Consider the following 18,494-nt stretch of genomic DNA (forward strand, 5'->3'; position numbering starts at 1 on the left):
ACCACTCACACACGTACCACACACACACGCACCACACACACACGTACCACTCACACACACGTACCACTCACACACGTACCACTCACACACGTACCACACACACACACACGTACCACTCACACACGTGCCACTCACACACGTACCACTCACACACGCACCACACACATACACACGTACCACTCACACACGTACCACTCACACACGTACCACTCACACACGCACAACTCACACACGTACCACACACACACGTACCACACACACACGTACCACTCACACACACGTACCACTTACACACGCACCACTCACACGTACCACACACACGTACCATACACACACGTACCACTCACACGTACCACACACACACGTACCACTCACACACGTACCACACACACACACACACGTACCACTCACACACGTACCACACACACGTACCACTCACACACGCACCACACACACACACACACACCACACACACACGCACCACACACGCACCACTCACACACGTACCACACACACACGCACCACACACACACGTACCACACACACACGTACCACACACACACGTACCACACACACACGTACCACTTACACATGTACCACTCACACACGTACCACACACACATGTACCACTCACACACGTACCACACACACACGTACCACTCACACACGTACCACTCACACACGCACCACTCACACACGTACCACACACACACGTACCACTCACACACGTACCACTCACACACGTACCACTCACACACGTACCACTCACACACGTACCACTCACACACACGTACCACACACACACGTACCACTCACACACGCACCACACACACACACACCACACACACACGTACCACTCACACACACATACCACACACACACGTACCACTCACACACGCACAACTCACACACGTACCACACACACACGTACCACACACACACGTACCACTCACACACACGTACCACTTACACACGCACCACTCACACGTACCACACACACGTACCACACACACACGTACCACTCACACGTACCACACACACACGTACCACTCACACACACACACACGTACCACTCACACACGTACCACACACACACGTACCACTCACACACGTACCACACACACACACACACACGTACCACTCACACACGTACCACACACACGTACCACTCACACACGCACCACACACACACACACACCACACACACACACACGCACCACACACGCACCACTCACACACGTACCACACACACACACGCACCACACACACACGTACCACACACACACGTACCACACACACACGTACCACACACACACGTACCACTTACACACGTACCACTCACACACATACCACACACACATGTACCACTCACACACGTACCACATACACACGTACCACTCACACACGCACCAATCACACACGTACCACTCACACACGTACCACTCACACACGTACCACTCACACACACGTACCACACACACACATACCACTCACACACATACCACACACACACGTACCACACACACACGTACCACACACACACGTACCACTCACACACACGTACCACTCACACACGCACCACTCACACGTACCACACACACGTACCACACACACACGTACCACTCACACGTACCACACACACACGTACCACTCACACACACACGTACCACTCACACACGTACCACACACACACGTACCACTCACACAGGTACCACACACACACGCACCACACACACCACACAGCACACACACACGCACCACACACACACACGTACCACTCACACACGTACCACACACACACACGTACCACTTACACATGTACCACTCACACACATACCACACACACATGTACCACTCACACACGTACCACACACACACACGTACCACTCACACACGTACCACTCACACATGTACCACTCACACGTACCACTCACACACGTACCACTCACACACGTACCACTCACACACACACACACACGTACCACTCACACACGTACCACACACACACACACACACGTACCACTCACACGTACCACACACACACACACACACGTACCACTCACACACACGTACCACTCACACACACGTACCACTCACACACACACACACGTACCACTCACACACACACACGTACCACTCACACACACGTACCACTCACACACGTACCACTCACACACGTACCACACACACACGTACCACACACACACGTACCACTCACACACGTACCACACACACACGCACCACACACACACACCACTCACACACACACACGTACCACTCACACACACGTACCACACACACACGTACCACACACACGTACCACACACACACGTACCACTCACACACGTACCACTCACACACGTACCACTCACACACGTACCACTCACACACGTACCACACACACACGTACCACTCACACACACACCACACACACACGCACCACACACACACACGTACCACTCACACACGTACCACTCACACACGCACCACACACACACACCACACACACACGCACCACACACACACACGTACCACTCACACACGTACCACTCACACACACACGTACCACTCACACACACGTACCACACACACACGTACCACTCACACACGTACCACACACACACACGTACCACTCACACATACGTACCACACACACACGTACCACTCACACACGTACCACACACACACGCTCCACACACACACGTACCACACACACACACGTACCACTCACACATACCACTCACACGTACTACACACACACGTACCACACACACACGTACCACTCACACACGTACCACTCACACACGTACCACACACACACGTACCACTCACACACGCACCACTCACACACGCACCACACACACACGTACCACTCACACACACGTACCACACACACACGTACCACTCACACACGCACCACTCACACACGCACCACACACACACGTACCACACACACACGTACCACTCACACACGTACCACTCACACACGTACCACTCACACACGTACCACTCACACACGTACCACTCACACACGTACCACATACACACGTACCACTCACACACACACACACACACGTACCACTCACATACGTACCACACACACACGCACCACACACACACACGTACCACTCACACACGTACCACACACACGTACCACTCACACGTACCACTCACACACACACACGTACCACACACACACACGTACCACACACACACGTACCACACACACACACGTACCACTCACACACACGTACCACTCACACACGTACCACTCACACACGTACCACTCACACATGCCACACACACACACACGTACCACTCACACACGTACCACTCACACATGCCACTCACACACACACACACATGCACCACTCACACACGTACCACTTACACGTACCACTCACACACGTACCACTCACACGTACCACTCACACACACGTACCACTCACACACGTACCACTCACACACGTACCACTCACACACGTACCAAACAACCACGCACCACACACACACTCACACACACTCACACACGTACCACTCACACACACTCACACACACTCACACACACACACGTACCACTCACACGTAGCACTCACACGTACCACTCACACACACGCACCACTCACACACACTCACACACACACACACGTACCACACACACACGTACCACACACACACACGTACCACACACACACACGTACCACACACACACGCACCACACACACACACGTACCACTCACACACACACCACACACACCACACACACACACGTACCACTCACACACGTACCACTCACACACACGTACCACTCACTCACACGTACCACTCACACACGTACCACTCACACACGTACAACACACACACACGTACCACTCACACACGTACCATTCACACACGTACCACTCACACACGTACCACTCACACGTACCACTCACACACGTACCACTCACACACGTACCACTCACACACGTACCACTCACACACGCGTACCACTCACACACACGTACCACTCACACGTACCACACACACACGTACCACACTCACACGTACCACACACACACGCACCACAAACACACACGTACCACTCACACACGTACCACTCACACACGTACCACTCACACACGTACCACACACACACGTACCACACACACGTACCACACACACACACACATACCACTCACACACGTACCACTCACACACGTACGACTCACACGTACCACTCACACACGTACCACTCACACACGTACGACTCACACGTACCACTCACACACGTACCACTCACACACGTACCACTCACACACGTACCACTCACACACGTACCACTCACACGTACCACTCCTCATCCTCATGACCTCTGGCAAATGCGGGCTGTGTGTGTGTGTCTATGTCTGTGTGTGACTGTGTGTGTATCACTGTGTGTGTCACTGTGTGTGACTGTGTGTCTGTGTGTATCACTGTGTGTGTGTCTGTATCACTGTGTGTGTCTGTGTGTATCACTGTGTGTGTCTGTGTGTATCACTGTGTGTGTGTCACTGTGTGTGTGTCACTGTGTGTGTGTCACTGTGTGATCCGGAGTCTGAGACCAGGAAAGGCACCGGGCAGAGATGATCTCCCAAGCGAAATGTTGAGTGAGGGTGGCGTTTTTGCACAGACTGCCCTTTATGACATCATAACAACGGTCTGGACCACTGGACGGGTTCCGCAGGATTGGAAGGATGCCCTGGTGGTCCCCCTCTTTAAGAAGGGGGACCGCACAGACTGTAACAACTACAGGGGCATCTCACTCCTCAGTGTGCCGGGAAAGGTCCTGGCAAGGATTTTTCAACATCGCCTTGCCAGGCACACTGAGGAGAGGCTTGCGGAGCCCCAATGGGGTTTCAGGAAAGGGCGGTCCTGCACAGATGCCATATTTTCTGTCCGTCTGCTACAGCAGAGGTGTAGGGAATTCCAACAAGACCTACATCTCTGCTTTATTGACCTGGTCAAGGCCTATGATACCATCAGTAGGCCTGGCCTCTGGGTTGTTCTTCGTGCTTTTGGAGTACCTGACCCTCTGCTCACGATCATTAAGGACCTTCATGATGGTGAGCGGGCCCGGGTAAAACTACGTGGCCGGGAGTCAGAGCCATTCCTTGTACACCTTGGGGTGCGACAGGGATGTCATCTGGCTCCCACATTATTTAACATCTATTTTTGACCACGTAGTTCGTGAAGCCTTCAATAGCTGTACCGGGGGAATCTCCATATGGTACAGATATAATGGGAGGCTGATCGATGCCCGGGTGCGGTCAAGGGATGGCTCCCTATTGCTCAACCACGTTATGTATGCTGATGATTTGGTAATAGCTGCTCAGTCAGAGGAGGAGTTGGAGACGCTGCTGCTGAGACTGGAGCGTGCCACTAAGAGGTGGGGCCTTACCATCAGCCCCACCAAAACTAAGCACCTGCCTGGGTATTTTGTACCATCGGACACTCCACCCCCACAACTCCCAATCGGTGATGGGGCAGTTGTGGAGAGAGTGGAGAGTTTCCCATACCTGGGCAGTGTGCTTATGACCGGCTCCAGTTTAACAGCAGAGGTCTCACTCCGAATCAGTCGAGCGGCAATATCTTTTCATCGGTTGCGTAACGCTGTGTGGAAGCTACCTGGTCTGTCGCTCCGCACTAAGCTTCAGGTCTTCTCGGCCACGGTCATTCCCTCCCTTCTCTACGCTTGCGAAACGTGGACCCCCCTAATGGAACATCTTCGCCGGTTAGAAACATTTAGGCTGGCCTGCCTACGATTCATCCTGGGTTTAACCAGACTGGATTGTGTGAGGAGCTCACAAATCCTTGAAAGATCTGGGCAAGGTCCCATCGGTGAGCTCCTCCAGCAGGCAAGGCTGCGATGGCTGGGTCATGTAGCCCGCATGCCCAGCCACCGCATGCCGAAACAGCTTTTGTTCGGCCAGATCGAGGGGGCTAAACGGGCGTGGCACGGGCTAGAGAAGAGATGGAGTGACGTGGTACAGGAGGACGTGGAGCTGAGTGGACTTGCTGATGACCGGTACCAGCGGTGTCAAGATCGGCCTCTGTGGAGGAGGCTCGTGAAGGACGCTACTGGGCAGTTGGAGGCAGTCGCCCTCCAACAACAACGGAGGGCGGAGGAGCGACGCTCACAACAACGAGCGGAGCGCCGGGTGGCTAAAGCACAGCAGGTTGGCACAGTAGGGGGCACAGGTGGTGCATCAGCCAGTCATCTCAGTCAGTCGACCCGTGGCACCTGGGTCTGCCCCGTGACCTCCTGCCAGCGGGCGTTCGACACTTCACGTGGCCTCAGGGTGCACATGGCCTGGCACAAGCGTCGTGGTGACGTCACCGCCACTTAGTGGCGAATGGCGGTTGTTGTTGTTGTGTCACTGTGTGTTACTGTGTGCGTGTGTCACTATGTGTGTCTGTGTGTGTGTGTCACTGTGTGTCACTGTGTGTCACTGTGTGTGTGACGTAACTGTGTGTGTGTGAACGTCACTGTGTGTGTCACTGTGTGTGTGACGTCACAGTGTGTGACGTCACAGTGTGTGACGTCACTGTGTGACGTCACTGTGTGTCACTGTGTGACGTCACTGTGTCACTGTGTGTGTGTGTCACTGTGTGTCACTGTGTGTGTGACTTCACTGTGTGTGTGTCACTGTGTGTCACTGTGTCACTGTGTGTGTCTGTGTGACTGTGTGTCACTGTGTGTCACTGTGTATCACTGTGTATCACTGTGTGTGTGACGTCACTGTGTGTGTGACGTCATTCTGCGTGTGTGTGACGTCACTGTGTGTCCAGAGCTGGCGAATGCTGGCCGCCCTCTCTTCCCGGGCAACGACGTTGACGATCAGCTCAAGCGAATCTTCAGATATCCTGCCTCGCTGTCTCACTGTCTCACTGTGTCTGTGTGTGTGTCTGTGTGTGTCACTGTGTGTCTGTGTGTGTCTGTGTGTGTGTGTCACTGTGTGTGTGTCACTGTGTGTGTGTCACTGTGTGTGTCACTGTGTGTGTGTCACACACCGACCATCAATAGCTCTCTAGTGTCTAGAACACTACAGTACACCACGTGACTCTACACCTCCACACCCATCTCTAGTGTCTAGAACACTACAGTACACCACGTGACTCTACACCTCCACACCCATCTCTAGTGTCTAGAACACTACAGTACACCACGTGACTCTACACCTCCACACCCATCTCTAGTGTCTAGAACACTACAGTACACCACGTGACTCTACACCTCCACACCCATCTCTAGTGTCTAGAACACTACAGTACACCACGTGACTCTACACCTCCACACCCATCTCTAGTGTCTAGAACACTACAGTACACCACGTGACTCCACACCTCCACACCCATCTCTAGTGTCTAGAACACTACAGTACACCACGTGACTCTACACCTCCACACCCATCTCTAGTGTCTAGAACACTACAGTACACCACGTGACTCTACACCTCCACACCCATCTCTAGTGTCTAGAACACTACAGTACACCACGTGACTCTACACCTCCACACCTCCCATCTCTAGTGTCTAGAACACTACAGTACACCACGTGACTCTACACCTCCACACCCATCTCTAGTGTCTAGAACACTACAGTACACCACGTGACTCCACACCTCCACACCCATCTCTAGTGTCTAGAACACTACAGTACACCACGTGACTCTACACCTCCACACCCATCTCTAGTGTCTAGAACACTACAGTACACCACGTGACTCTACACCTCCACACCCATCTCTAGTGTCTAGAACACTACAGTACACCACGTGACTCTACACCTCCACACCCATCTCTAGTGTCTAGAACACTCGTGTATCAAAGCACTCGCATATCAAAGCACTCGTGTATCAAAGCACTCGTAATGTCAAACACTCGTGTATCAAAGCACTCGGATATCAAAGCACTCGTAATGTCAAACACTCGTGTATCAAAGCACTCGGATATCAAAGCACTCGCATATCAAAGCACTCGTAATGTCAAACACTCGTGTATCAAAGCACTCGCATATCAAAGCACTCGTAATGTCAAAGCACTCGGATATCAAAGCACTCGTAATATCAAACACTCGTATATCAAAGCACTCGGATATCAAAGCACTTGTAATATCAAACACTCGTATATCAAAGCACTCGGACATCAAATCACTCGTAATATCAAACACTCGTATATCAAAGCACTCGTGTATCAAAGCACTCGTAATATCAAAGCACTCGTGTATCAAAGCACTCGTGTATCAAAGCACTCGCATATCAAAGCACTCGTAATGTCAAAGCACTCGTAATATCAAATCACTCGTAATATCAAACACTCGTATATCAAAGCACTCGTGTATCAAAGCACTCGTAATATCAAAGCACTCGTGTATCAAAGCACTCGCATATCAAAGCACTCGCATATCAAAGCACTCGTAATGTCAAAGCACTCGTATAGATCCACCAACCCCCACTGTTCGCCTCCCAGCCCTCGTCTCTCGGCGTGATCCACCAACCCCCACTGTTCGCCTCCCAGCCCTCGTCTCTCGGCGTGATCCACCAACCCCCACGGGCCGTGAGCGACTGATCCTTGACAGGGCCGCCCACACGCTGCTTGGAACTCCCACGGAGGAGCAGTGGCTGGGGATGAGCAAGTTGCCGGAGTACAAGGTGGGTCTTGTGGTGTGTGGTGTGGTGTGTGTGGTGGTGTGTGTGTGGTGTGGTGTGGTGTGTGTGGTGTGTGTGGTGTGTGTGGTGTAGTGTAGGTGTGGTGTGTAGTGGGTCTTGTGTGGTGTGTGGTGTGTGTGGTGGGTCTTGTGGTGTGTGGTGTGGTGTGTAGGTGTAGTGTAGGTGGTGTGTAGTGTGTGTGGTGTGTAGTGTGTGTGTAGTGTGGTGTGTGTGTGGTGTGTGTGGTGGGTCTTGTGTGGTGTGTGTGGTGTGTGTGGTGTGTGGTGTGTAGTGTGTGTGTAGTGTGGTGTGTGTGTGGTGTATGTGGTGTGTGTGTGGTGTGTGTGGTGTGTGTGTGGTGGGTCTTGTGTGGTGTGTGGTGTGTGGTGTGGTGTGTAGTGTGTCTGTAGGTGTAGTGTGTGTGTAGGTGTAGTGTGTGTGGTGTCTGTGGTGTGTAGTGTGTGTAGGTGTACGTGTGTGTGGTGTGTGTGGTGGGTCTTGTGTGGTGTGTAGTGTGGTGTGGTGGGTGTGTGTGGTGTGGTGTGTGTGGTGGGTCTTGTGTGGTGTGTAGTGTGGTGTGTGTGTGTGTAGAGTGTGTGTGGTTTGTGTAGAGTGTGTGTGTGGTGTGTGGTGGGTCTTGTGTGGTGTGTGTGGTGTGTGTAGTGTGTGTGTGGTGGGTCTTGTGTGGTGTGTAGTGTGTGTGGTGTGTGTGTGGTGGGTCTTGTGTGGTGTGTAGTGTGTGTGGTGTGTGTGTAGTGTGTGTGTGTGTGTAGTGGGTCTTGTGTGGTGTGTGTGTAGTGTGTGTGTGGTGTGTAGTGTGTGTGTGTAGTGTGTCTTGTGTGGTGTGTGTGGTGTGGTGGGTCTTGTGTGGTGTGTAGTGTGGTGTGTGTGGTGTAGGTGTAGTGTGTGTGGTGTGTAGAGTGTGGTGTGTGTGTGTGGTGGGTCCAGTGTGGTGTGTAGGTGTAGTGTGTGTGGTGTGTAGAGTGTGTGGTGTGTAGAGTGTGTGGTGTGTAGTGTAGGTGTAGTGTGTGTGGTGTGTGTGGTGTGTAGGTGTAGTGTGTGTGATGTGTAGAGTGTGTGGTGTGTAGTGTAGGTGTAGTGTGTGTGGTGTGTGTGGTGTGTAGGGGGTGTGTGGTGTGTGTGTGGTGTGGTGTGTAGAGTGTGTAGGTGTGTGTGTGGTGTAGGTGTGTGTGTGGTGTGTGTGGTGTGTGTGGTGTTGTGTAGTGTGTCTTGTGTGGTGTGTGTGGTGTGTGTGGTGTGGTGTGTGTGGTGTGGTGTAGGTGTAGTGTGTGTGGTGTGTAGTGTGTGTAGAGTGTGTAGGTGTGTGTGTGTGTAGGTGTAGGTGTAGTGTAGGTGTAGTGTGTGTGTGTTGTGTGTGTGTGTGGTGTGTGTGTGTGTGGTGGGTCTTGTGTGTGGTGGGTCTTGTGTGGTGTGTGTGGTGTGGTGTGTGTGGTGGGTCTTGTGGTGTGTGTGGTGTGGTGTGTGTGTGTAGAGTGTGTAGGTGTGTGTGAGTGTGGTGTGGTGTCTGTGGTGTGGTGTGTGTAGGTGTGTAGTGTGTGTAGGTGTGTGTAGGTGTGTTGTGGTGGGTCTTGTGTGGTGTGTGTGGTGTGTGTGTGGTGTGTGTGGTGGGTCTTGTGTGGTGTGTGTGGTGTAGGTGTAGTGTGTGTTGTGTGTGTGTGTGTGGTGGGTCTTGTGTGGTGTGTGGTGTGTGTGGTGTAGGTGTAGTGTGTGTTGTGTGTGTGTGTGTGGTGGGTCTTGTGTGGTGTGTAGTGTGGTGTGTGTGGTGTAGTATAGTGTAGGTGTAGTGTGTGTGGTATGGGTGTAGTGTGTGTAGGTGTAGGTGTGTGTGGTGTGTGTGTGTAGGTGTAGGTGTGTGTGTGGTGTAGGTGTGTGTGTGTAGGTGTGTGTGTGGTGGGTCTTGTGTGGTGTGTAGTGTGTGTGTAGGTGTAGTGTAGGTGTAGTGTGTCTTGTGTGGTGTGTGTGTAGTGTGTGGTGTGGTGTAGGTGTAGTGTGTGTGGTGTGTAGTGTGTGTAGAGTGTGTAGGTGTGTGTGTGTGTGTAGGTGTAGTGTGTGTGTGGTGTGTGTGTGTGTGTGTGGTGTGTGTGTGTGTGGTGGGTCTTGTGTGTGGTGGGTCTTGTGTGGTGTGTGTGGTGTGGTGTGTGTGGGTCTTGTGTGGTGTGTAGTGTGGTGTGTGGTGTGTAGTGTGTGTGTGTGTAGTGTGTGTGGTGTGTGTGTGTAGAGTGTGTAGGTGTGTGGTGTAGGTGTGTGTGTGGTGTGTGTGGTGTGTGTGTGTGGTGGGTCCAGTGTGGTGTGTAGGTGTAGTGTGTGTGGTGTGTGTGGTGTGGTGTGTAGTGTGTAGGTGTAGTGTGTGTTGTGTGTGTGTGTGGTGGGTCTTGTGTGGTGTGTAGTGTGGTGTGTAGGTGTAGTGTGTGTGGTGTGTAGAGTGTGTGGTGTGTAGTGTAGGTGTAGTGTGTGTGGTGTGTGTGGTGTGTGTGTGTGGTGTGGTGTGTAGAGTGTGTAGGTGTGTGTGTGGTGTAGGTGTGTGTGTGGTGTGTGTGTAGTGTGTGTAGAGTGTGTGTGTGTGTGTAGAGTGTGTGTGTGCGGTGTGTGTGTGTGGTGTGTAGTGTAGGTGTAGTGTAGTGTATAGTGGGTCTTGTGTGGTGTGTGTGGTGTGTGTGGTGTGTGTGTGTAGGTGTAGTGTGTGTGTAGAGTGTGTGTGTGGTGTGTGTAGGTGTGTTGTGGTGGGTCTTGTGTGGTGTGTGTAGTGTGTGTGTAGGTGTAGGTGTAGTGTAGGTGTAGTGGTGTGTAGAGTGTGTGTGTGGTGTGTGTAGGTGTGTTGTGGTGGGTCTTGTGTGGTGTGTGTAGGTGTAGTGTGTGGGTAGTGTAGAGTGTGTGGTGTGTGTGTGTGTGTGGTGGGTTTTGTGTGGTGTGTGTGTGTGTGGTGGGTCTTGTGTGGTGTGTAGTGTGGTGTGGTGTGTAGGTGTGTGTGTGTGGTGTGTGTGTAGGTGTGTTGTGGTGGGTTTTGTGTGGTGTGTGTGGTGTGTGTAGTGTGTGTAGGTGTAGGTGTGTGTGTCTTGTGTGGTGTGTGTGGTGTGGTGTGGTGTGTGGTGTGTAGAGTGTGTGGTGTAGGTGTAGTGTGTGTGTGTGTGCGGTGGGTGTGTGTGGTGTGGTGGGTCTTGTGTGGTGTGTGTAGGTGTAGTGTGTGTAGTGTAGAGTGTGTAGGTGTAGTGTGTCTTGTGTGGTGTGTGTAGGTGTAGTGTGTGTGTTGTGTAGTGTGTGTGTGTGGTGGGTCTTGTGTGGTGTGTGTGTGTGTAGGTGTAGTGTGTGTGTGCGGTGTGTGTGTGTGTGGTGTGTGTAGGTGTAGTGTGTGTGTGTGTGTGTGCGGTGGGTGTGTGTGGTGTGGTGGGTCTTGTGTGGGGTGTGTAGGTGTAGTGTGTGTGTTGTGTAGTGTGTGTGTGGTGGGTCTTGTGTGGTGTGTGTGTGTGTAGGTGTAGTGTGTGTGTGTGTGCGGTGTGTGTGTGTGGTGTGTGTAGGTGTAGTGTGTGTGTAGGTGTAGTGTGTGTGTAGTGTAGAGTGTGTGGTGTGTGTGTAGAGTGTGTGTGTGGTGTGTGTGGTGTGTGGTGTGTGTAGGTGTGTTGTGGTGGGTCTTGTGTGGTGTGTGTGGTGTGTGTAGTGTGTGTGTAGGTGTAGGTGTGTGTGTTGTGTGGAGTGTGTGTGGAGTGTGTGTGTGTGTGTGTGGTGTGTGTGTGGTGTGTGTGGTGTGTGGTGGGTCTTGTGTGGTGTGGTGTGTGTGTAGAGTGTGTAGGTGGTGGTATGTGTGTTGTGTGGAGTGTGTGGTGTGTGTGTGGTGTGTGTGTAGGTGTGTAGGTGTGTTGTATAGTGTGTGTGTGTGTGGGTGTGTGTGTGTAGTGTAGTGTGTGTTGTGTAGAGTGTGTGGTGTGTGTGTGGTGTGTGTGTGTGTGGTGGGTCTTGTGTGGTGTGTGTGTGTGGTGTGTGTAGGTGTAGGTTTGTGTGTGGTGTGTGTGTGGTGTTTGTGTGTGGTGTGTGTGGTGTGTGTGTGTGTGGTGGGTCTTGTGGGGTGTGTGTAGGTGTAGGTATGTGTGTTGTGTGGAGTGTGTGGTGTGTGTGTGGTGTGTGTCTGTGTGGTGGGTCTTGTGTGGTGTGTGTGTGGTGTAGTGTGGTGTGTGTGGTGTGTGTGTGTAGAGTGTGTGTGTAGTGTGTGTGTGTGTGTAGTGTGTGTGGTGTGTGTGTAGGTGTGTGTGTGGTGTGTGTGTAGAGTGTGTAAGTGTGTGTGTGGTGTGTGTGTGTGGTGTGTGGAGTGTGTGGTGTAGGTGTAGTGTGTGTGTGTGTGTGCGGTGGGTGTGTGTGGTGTGGTGGGTCTTGTGTGGTGTGTGTAGGTGTAGTGTGTGTAGTGTGGTGTGTGTAGGTGTAGTGTGTGTGTTGTGTAGTGTGTGTGTGGTGGGTCTTGTGTGGTGTGTGTGTGTGTGTAGGTGTAGTGTGTGTGTGTGTGCGGTGTGTGTGTGTGGTGTGTGTAGGTGTAGTGTGTGTGTGTGCGGTGGGTGTGTGTGGTGTGGTGGGTCTTGTGTGGTGTGTGTAGGTGTAGTGTGTGTGTTGTGTAGTGTGTGTGTGGTGGGTCTTGTGTGGTGTGTGTGTGTGTAGGTGTAGTGTGTGTGTGTGTGTGCGGTGTGTGTGTGTGGTGTGTGTAGGTGTAGTGTGTGTGTAGGTGTAGTGTGTGTGTAGTGTAGAGTGTGTGGTGTGTGTGTAGAGTGTGTGTGTGGTGTGTGTGGTGTGTGGTGTATGTAGGTGTGTTGTGGTGGGTCTTGTGTGGTGTGTGTGGTGTGTGTAGTGTGTGTGTAGGTGTAGGTGTGTGTGTTGTGTGGAGCGTGTGTGGAGTGTGTGTGTGTGTGTGTGTGGTGTGTGTGTGTGGTGTGTGTGGTGTGTGGTGGGTCTTGTGTGGTGTGGTGTGTGTGTAGAGTGTGTAGGTGGTGGTATGTGTGTTGTGTGGAGTGTGTGGTGTGTGTGGTGTGTGTGTAGGTGTGTAGGTGTGTTGTATAGTGTGTGTGTGTGTAGGTGTGTGTGTGTAGTGTAGTGTGTGTTGTGTAGAGTGTGTGGTGTGTGTGTGGTGTGTGTGTGTGTGTGGTGGGTCTTGTGTGGTGTGTGTGTGTGGTGTGTGGTGTGTGTGGTGTGTGTGTGGTGTGTGTGGTGTGTGTTTGTGTGGTGGGTCTTGTGTGGTGTGTGTAGGTGTAGGTATGTGTGTTGTGTGGAGTGTGTGGTGTGTGTGGTGTGTGTGTGGTGTGTGTCTGTGTGGTGGGTCTTGTGTGGTGTGTGTATGGTGTAGTGTGGTGTGTGTGTGTAGAGTGTGTGTGTGTGTAGTGTGTGTGTGTGTGTAGTGTGTGTGGTGTGTGTGTAGGTGTGTGTGTGGTGTGTGTGTAGAGTGTGTAAGTGTGTGTGGTGTGTGTGTGTTGTGTGTGGTGTGTGGAGTGTGGTGGGTTTTGTGTGTGTGGTGTGTGTGGTGTGGAGTGCGTGGTGTGTGTGTAGAGTGTGGTGTGTGTGTGGTGTGTGGTGGGTCTTGTGTGTTGTGTGTGGTGTGTGTGTGTAGGTGTGTGTGTGGTGTGTGTGTGTGGAGTGTGGTGGGTCTTGTGTGTGTGTGTGTGGTGTGTGTGTGGTGTTTGTGTGTGTGTAGGTGTAGTGTGTGTGTGGTGTGTGTGTGGTGTGTGTGTGTGTAGTGTTGTGTAGAGTGTGTGTGTGTAGAGTGTGTAGGTGTGTTGTGTAGTGTGTGTGTGTAGGTGTGTTGTGTAGTGTGTGTGTGTAGGTGTGTGTGTGGTGTGTGTGTGGTGTTTGTGTGTGTGTAGTGTGTGTGTGGTGTGTGTGTGTGTAGTGTGTGTGTTGTGTAGAGTGTGTGTGTGTGTGTGTAGAGTGAGATGGTGTGTAGGTGTGTTGTGTAGTGTGTGTGTGTGTAGGTGTGTTGTGTAGTGTGTTGTGTAGTGTGTGTGTGTAGGTGTGTTGTGTAGTGTGTGTGTAGGTGTGTGTAGGTGTGTTGTGTAGTGTGTGTGTAGGTGTGTGTGTGTGTTGTGTAGAGTGTGTGTGTGTAGAGTGTGTAGGTGTGTTGTGTAGTGTGTGTGCGTAGGTGTGTGTGTGGTGTAGTGTGTTGTGTAGGGTGTGTGCGTAGGTGTGTGTGGTGTGTGTGTGTAGAGTGTGTAAGTGTGTGTGTGGTGTGTGTGTGTGTGATGAGTCTGTGGGTCTCTGTATGATGAGTCGGTGGGTCTCTGTGTGGTGGTGAGTCTATGGGTCTCTGTGTGGTGATGAGTCTGTGGGTCTATGTGTGGTGAGTCTGTGGGTCTCTCTGTGGTGAGCCTGTAGGTCTCTGAGTGGTGAGTCTATGGGTCTCTGTGTGGTGAGTCTGTGGGTCTCTGTGTGGTGAGTCTATGGGTCTCTGTGTGGTGCGTCTATGGGTCTCTGTGTGGTCAGTCTATGGGTCTCTGTGTGGTGAGTCTATGGGTCTCTGTGTGGTGAGTCTGTGGGTCTCTGTGTGGTGAGTCTGTGGGTCTCTCTGTGGTGAGTCTATGGGTCTCTGTGTGGTGAGTCTGTGGGTCTCTGTGTGGTGAGTCTGTGGGTCTCTGTGTGGTGAGCCTGTAGGTCTCTGAGTGGTGAGTCTATGGGTCTCTGTGTGGTGAGTCTGTGGGTCTCTGTGTGGTGAGTCTATGGGTCTCTGTGTGGTGAGTCTGTGGGTCTCTCTGTGGTGAGCTTGTAGGTCTCTAAGTGGTGAGTCTGTGGGTCTCTGTGTGGTGAGTCTGTGGGTCTCTGTGTGGTGAGCCTGTAGGTCTCCGAGTGGTGAGTCTATGGGTCTCTGTGTGGTGAGTCTGTGGGTCTCTGTGTGGTGAGTCTATGGGTCTATGTGTGGTGAGTCTATGGGTCTCTGTGTGGTGAGTCTGTGGGTCTCTATGTGGTGAGTCTGTGGGCCTCTGTATGATGGGTCTGTGGGTCTCTATGAGTCTCTATGAGTCTCTGTGTGGTGAGTCTATGGGTCTCTGTGTGGTGAGTCTGTGGGTCTCTGTGTGGTGAGTCTGTGGGTCTCTGTGTGGTGGTGAGTCTATGGGTCTCTGTGTGGTGAGTCTATGGGTCTCTGTGTGGTCAGTCTATGGGTCTCTGTGGTGAGTCTGTGGGTCTCTCTGTGGTGAGCCTGTAGGTCTCTGAGTGGTGAGTCTATGGGTCTCTGTGTGGTGAGTCTGTGGGTCTCTGTGTGGTGAGTCTGTGGGTCTCTCTGTGGTGAGCCTGTAGGTCTCTGAGTGGTGAGTCTATGGGTCTCTGTGTGGTGAGTCTGTGGGTCTCTGTGTGGTGAGTCTATGGGTCTCTGTGTGGTGAGTCTATGGGTCTCTGTGTGGTCAGTCTATGGGTCTCTGTGTGGTGAGTCTATGGGTCTCTGTGTGGTGAGTCTGTGGGTCTCTGTGTGGTGAGTCTGTGGGTCTCTATGAGGCTCTATGAGTCTCTATGAGTCTCTGTGTGGTGAGCCTGTAGGTCTCTCTGTGGTGAGCCTGTGGGTCTCTGTATGATGGGTCTGTGGGTCTCTATGCGTCTCTATGAGTCTCTATGAGTCTCTGTGTGGTGAGCCTGTAGGTCTGTGTGTGGTGAGCCTATGGGTCTCCGTATGATGGGTCTGTGGGTCTCTGTGTGGTGAGTCTGTGGGTCTCTGTGTGGTGAGTCTATGGGTCTCTGAGTGGTGAGTCTATGGGTCTCTGTATGATGGGTCTGTGGGTCTCTATGAGTCTCTATGAGTCTCTATGAGTCTCTGTGTGGTGAGTCTATGGGTCTCTGTGTGGTGAGTCTGTGGGTCTCTGTGTGGTGAGTCTGTGGGTCTCTGTGTGGTGAGTCTATGGGTCTCTGTGTGGTGAGTCTGTGGGTCTCTGTGTGGTGAGTCTGTGGGTCTCTGTGTGGTGAGTCTGTGGGTCTCTGTGTGGTGAGCCTGTAGGTCTCTGTGTGGTGAGTCTATGGGTCTCTGTATGATGGGTCTGTGGGTCTCTATGAGTCTCTATGGGTCTCTGTGTGGTGAGTCTATGGGTCTCTCTGTGGTGAGTCTATGGGTCTCTGTGTGGTGGTGAGTCTATGGGTCTCTGTGTGGTGGTGAGTCTATGGGTCTCTGTATGATGGGTCTGTGGGTCTCTATGAGTCTCTATGAGTCTCTGTGTGGTGAGACTGTGGGTCTCTCTGTGGTGAGCCTGTGGGTCTCTGTATGATGGGTCTGTGGGTCTCTATGAGTCTCTATGAGTCTCTGTGTGGTGAGTCTATGGGTCTCTCTGTGGTGAGTCTGTGGGTCTCTGTGTGGTGAGTTTGTGGGTCTCTCTGTGGTGAGCCTGTAGGTCTGTGTGTGATGAGTCTATGGGTCTCTGTGTGGTGAGTCTGTGGGTCTCTGTATGATGGGTCTGTGGGTCTCTATGAGTCTCTATGAGTCTCTGTGTGGTGAGCCTGTAGGTCTGTGTGTGGTGAGCCTGTGGGTCTCTGTATGATGGGTCTGTGGGTCTCTATGCGTCTCTATGAGTCTCTATGAGTCTCTGTGTGGTGAGCCTGTAGGTCTCTCTGTGGTGAGCCTGTGGGTCTCTGTATGATGGGTCTGTGGGTCTCTATGAGTCTCTATGAGTCTCTATGAGTCTCTATGAGTCTCTGTGTGGTGAGCCTGTAGGTCTGTGTGTGGTGAGTCTATGGGTCTCTGTATGATGGGTCTGTGGGTCTCTATGAGTCTCTATGAGTCTCTGTGTGGTGAGCCTGTAGGTCTGTGTGTGGTGAGTCTATGGGTCTCTGTATGATGGGTCTGTGGGTCTCTATGAGACTCTATGAGTCTCTATGAGTCTCTGTGTGGTGAGTCTGTGGGTCTCTGTGTGGTGAGTCTGTGGGTCTCTCTGTGTGGTGAGTCTGTGGGTCTCTATGTGGTGAGTCTGTGGGTCTCTCTGTGGTGAGCCTATGGGTCTCTGTATGATGGGTCTGTGGGTCTCTATGAGTCTCTATGAGTCTCTATGAGTCTCTGTGTGGTGAGCCTGTAGGTCTGTGTGTGGTGAGTCTATGGGCCTCTGTTTGATGGGTCTGTGGGTCTCTATGAGTCTCTATGAGTCTCTATGAGTCTCTGTGTGGTGAGCCTGTAGGTCTGTGTGTGGTGAGCCTATGGGTCTCTGTATGATGGGTCTGTGGGTCTCTATGAGTCTCTATGAGTCTCTATGAGTCTCTGTGTGGTGAGCCTGTAGGTCTGTGTGTGGTGAGTCTGTGGGTCTCTGTATGATGGGTCTGTGGGTCTCTATGAGTCTCTATGAGTCTCTATGAGTCTCTGTGTGGTGAGTCTATGGGTCTCTGTGTGGTGAGACTGTGGGTCTCTGTGTGGTGAGTCTGTGGGTCTCTGTATGATGGGTCTGTGGGTCTCTATGAGTCTCTATGAGTCTCTGTGAGTCTCTGTGTGGTGAGCCTGTAGGTCTGTGTGTGGTGAGCCTATGGGTCTCTGTATGATGGGTCTGTGGGTCTCTATGAGTCTCTATGAGTCTCTGTGTGGTGAGTCTATGGGTCTCTGTGTGGTGAGACTCTGGGTCTCTGTGTGGTGAGTCTGTGGGTCTCTGTATGATGGGTCTGTGGGTCTCTATGAGTCTCTATGAGTCTCTGTGAGTCTCTGTGTGGTGAGCCTGTAGGTCTGTGTGTGGTGAGCCTATGGGTCTCTGTATGATGGGTCTGTGGGTCTCTATGAGTCTCTATGAGTCTCTATGAGTCTCTATGAGTCTCTGTGTGGTGAGCCTGTAGGTCTCTCTGTGGTGAGCCTGTGGGTCTCTGTATGATGGGTCTGTGGGTCTCTAT

At 52.2% G+C, this 18,494-nt stretch overlaps 1 protein-coding gene across 2 annotated transcripts in view; it reads left to right on the top strand.

The window, feature by feature from the left end:
* The window catches only part of CDK5 (cyclin dependent kinase 5), a 65,647-nt gene that overhangs the window by 37,602 nt on the left and 9,551 nt on the right, over positions 1-18,494 (top strand). Inside the window, exons 9-10 of one of the 2 annotated variants that reach the window (XM_076064973.1) lie at positions 6,811-6,880; positions 8,612-8,672. In XM_076064973.1, the coding sequence (XP_075921088.1) occupies positions 6,811-6,880; positions 8,612-8,672 (131 nt within the window). Of the gene's footprint in view, positions 1-6,810; positions 6,881-8,538; positions 8,673-18,494 lie in introns of both variants that reach the window. The other variant, XM_076064972.1, reaches the window with a different exon arrangement.

This window comes from Petromyzon marinus, unplaced genomic scaffold, assembly GCF_048934315.1.
Source record: "Petromyzon marinus isolate PM22_M1 ecotype Great Lakes invasive population unplaced genomic scaffold, UKy_Petmar_22M1.pri1.0 PM_Scaffold_94, whole genome shotgun sequence".
In the NCBI taxonomy this organism is placed as follows: domain Eukaryota; kingdom Metazoa; phylum Chordata; class Hyperoartia; order Petromyzontiformes; family Petromyzontidae; genus Petromyzon; species Petromyzon marinus.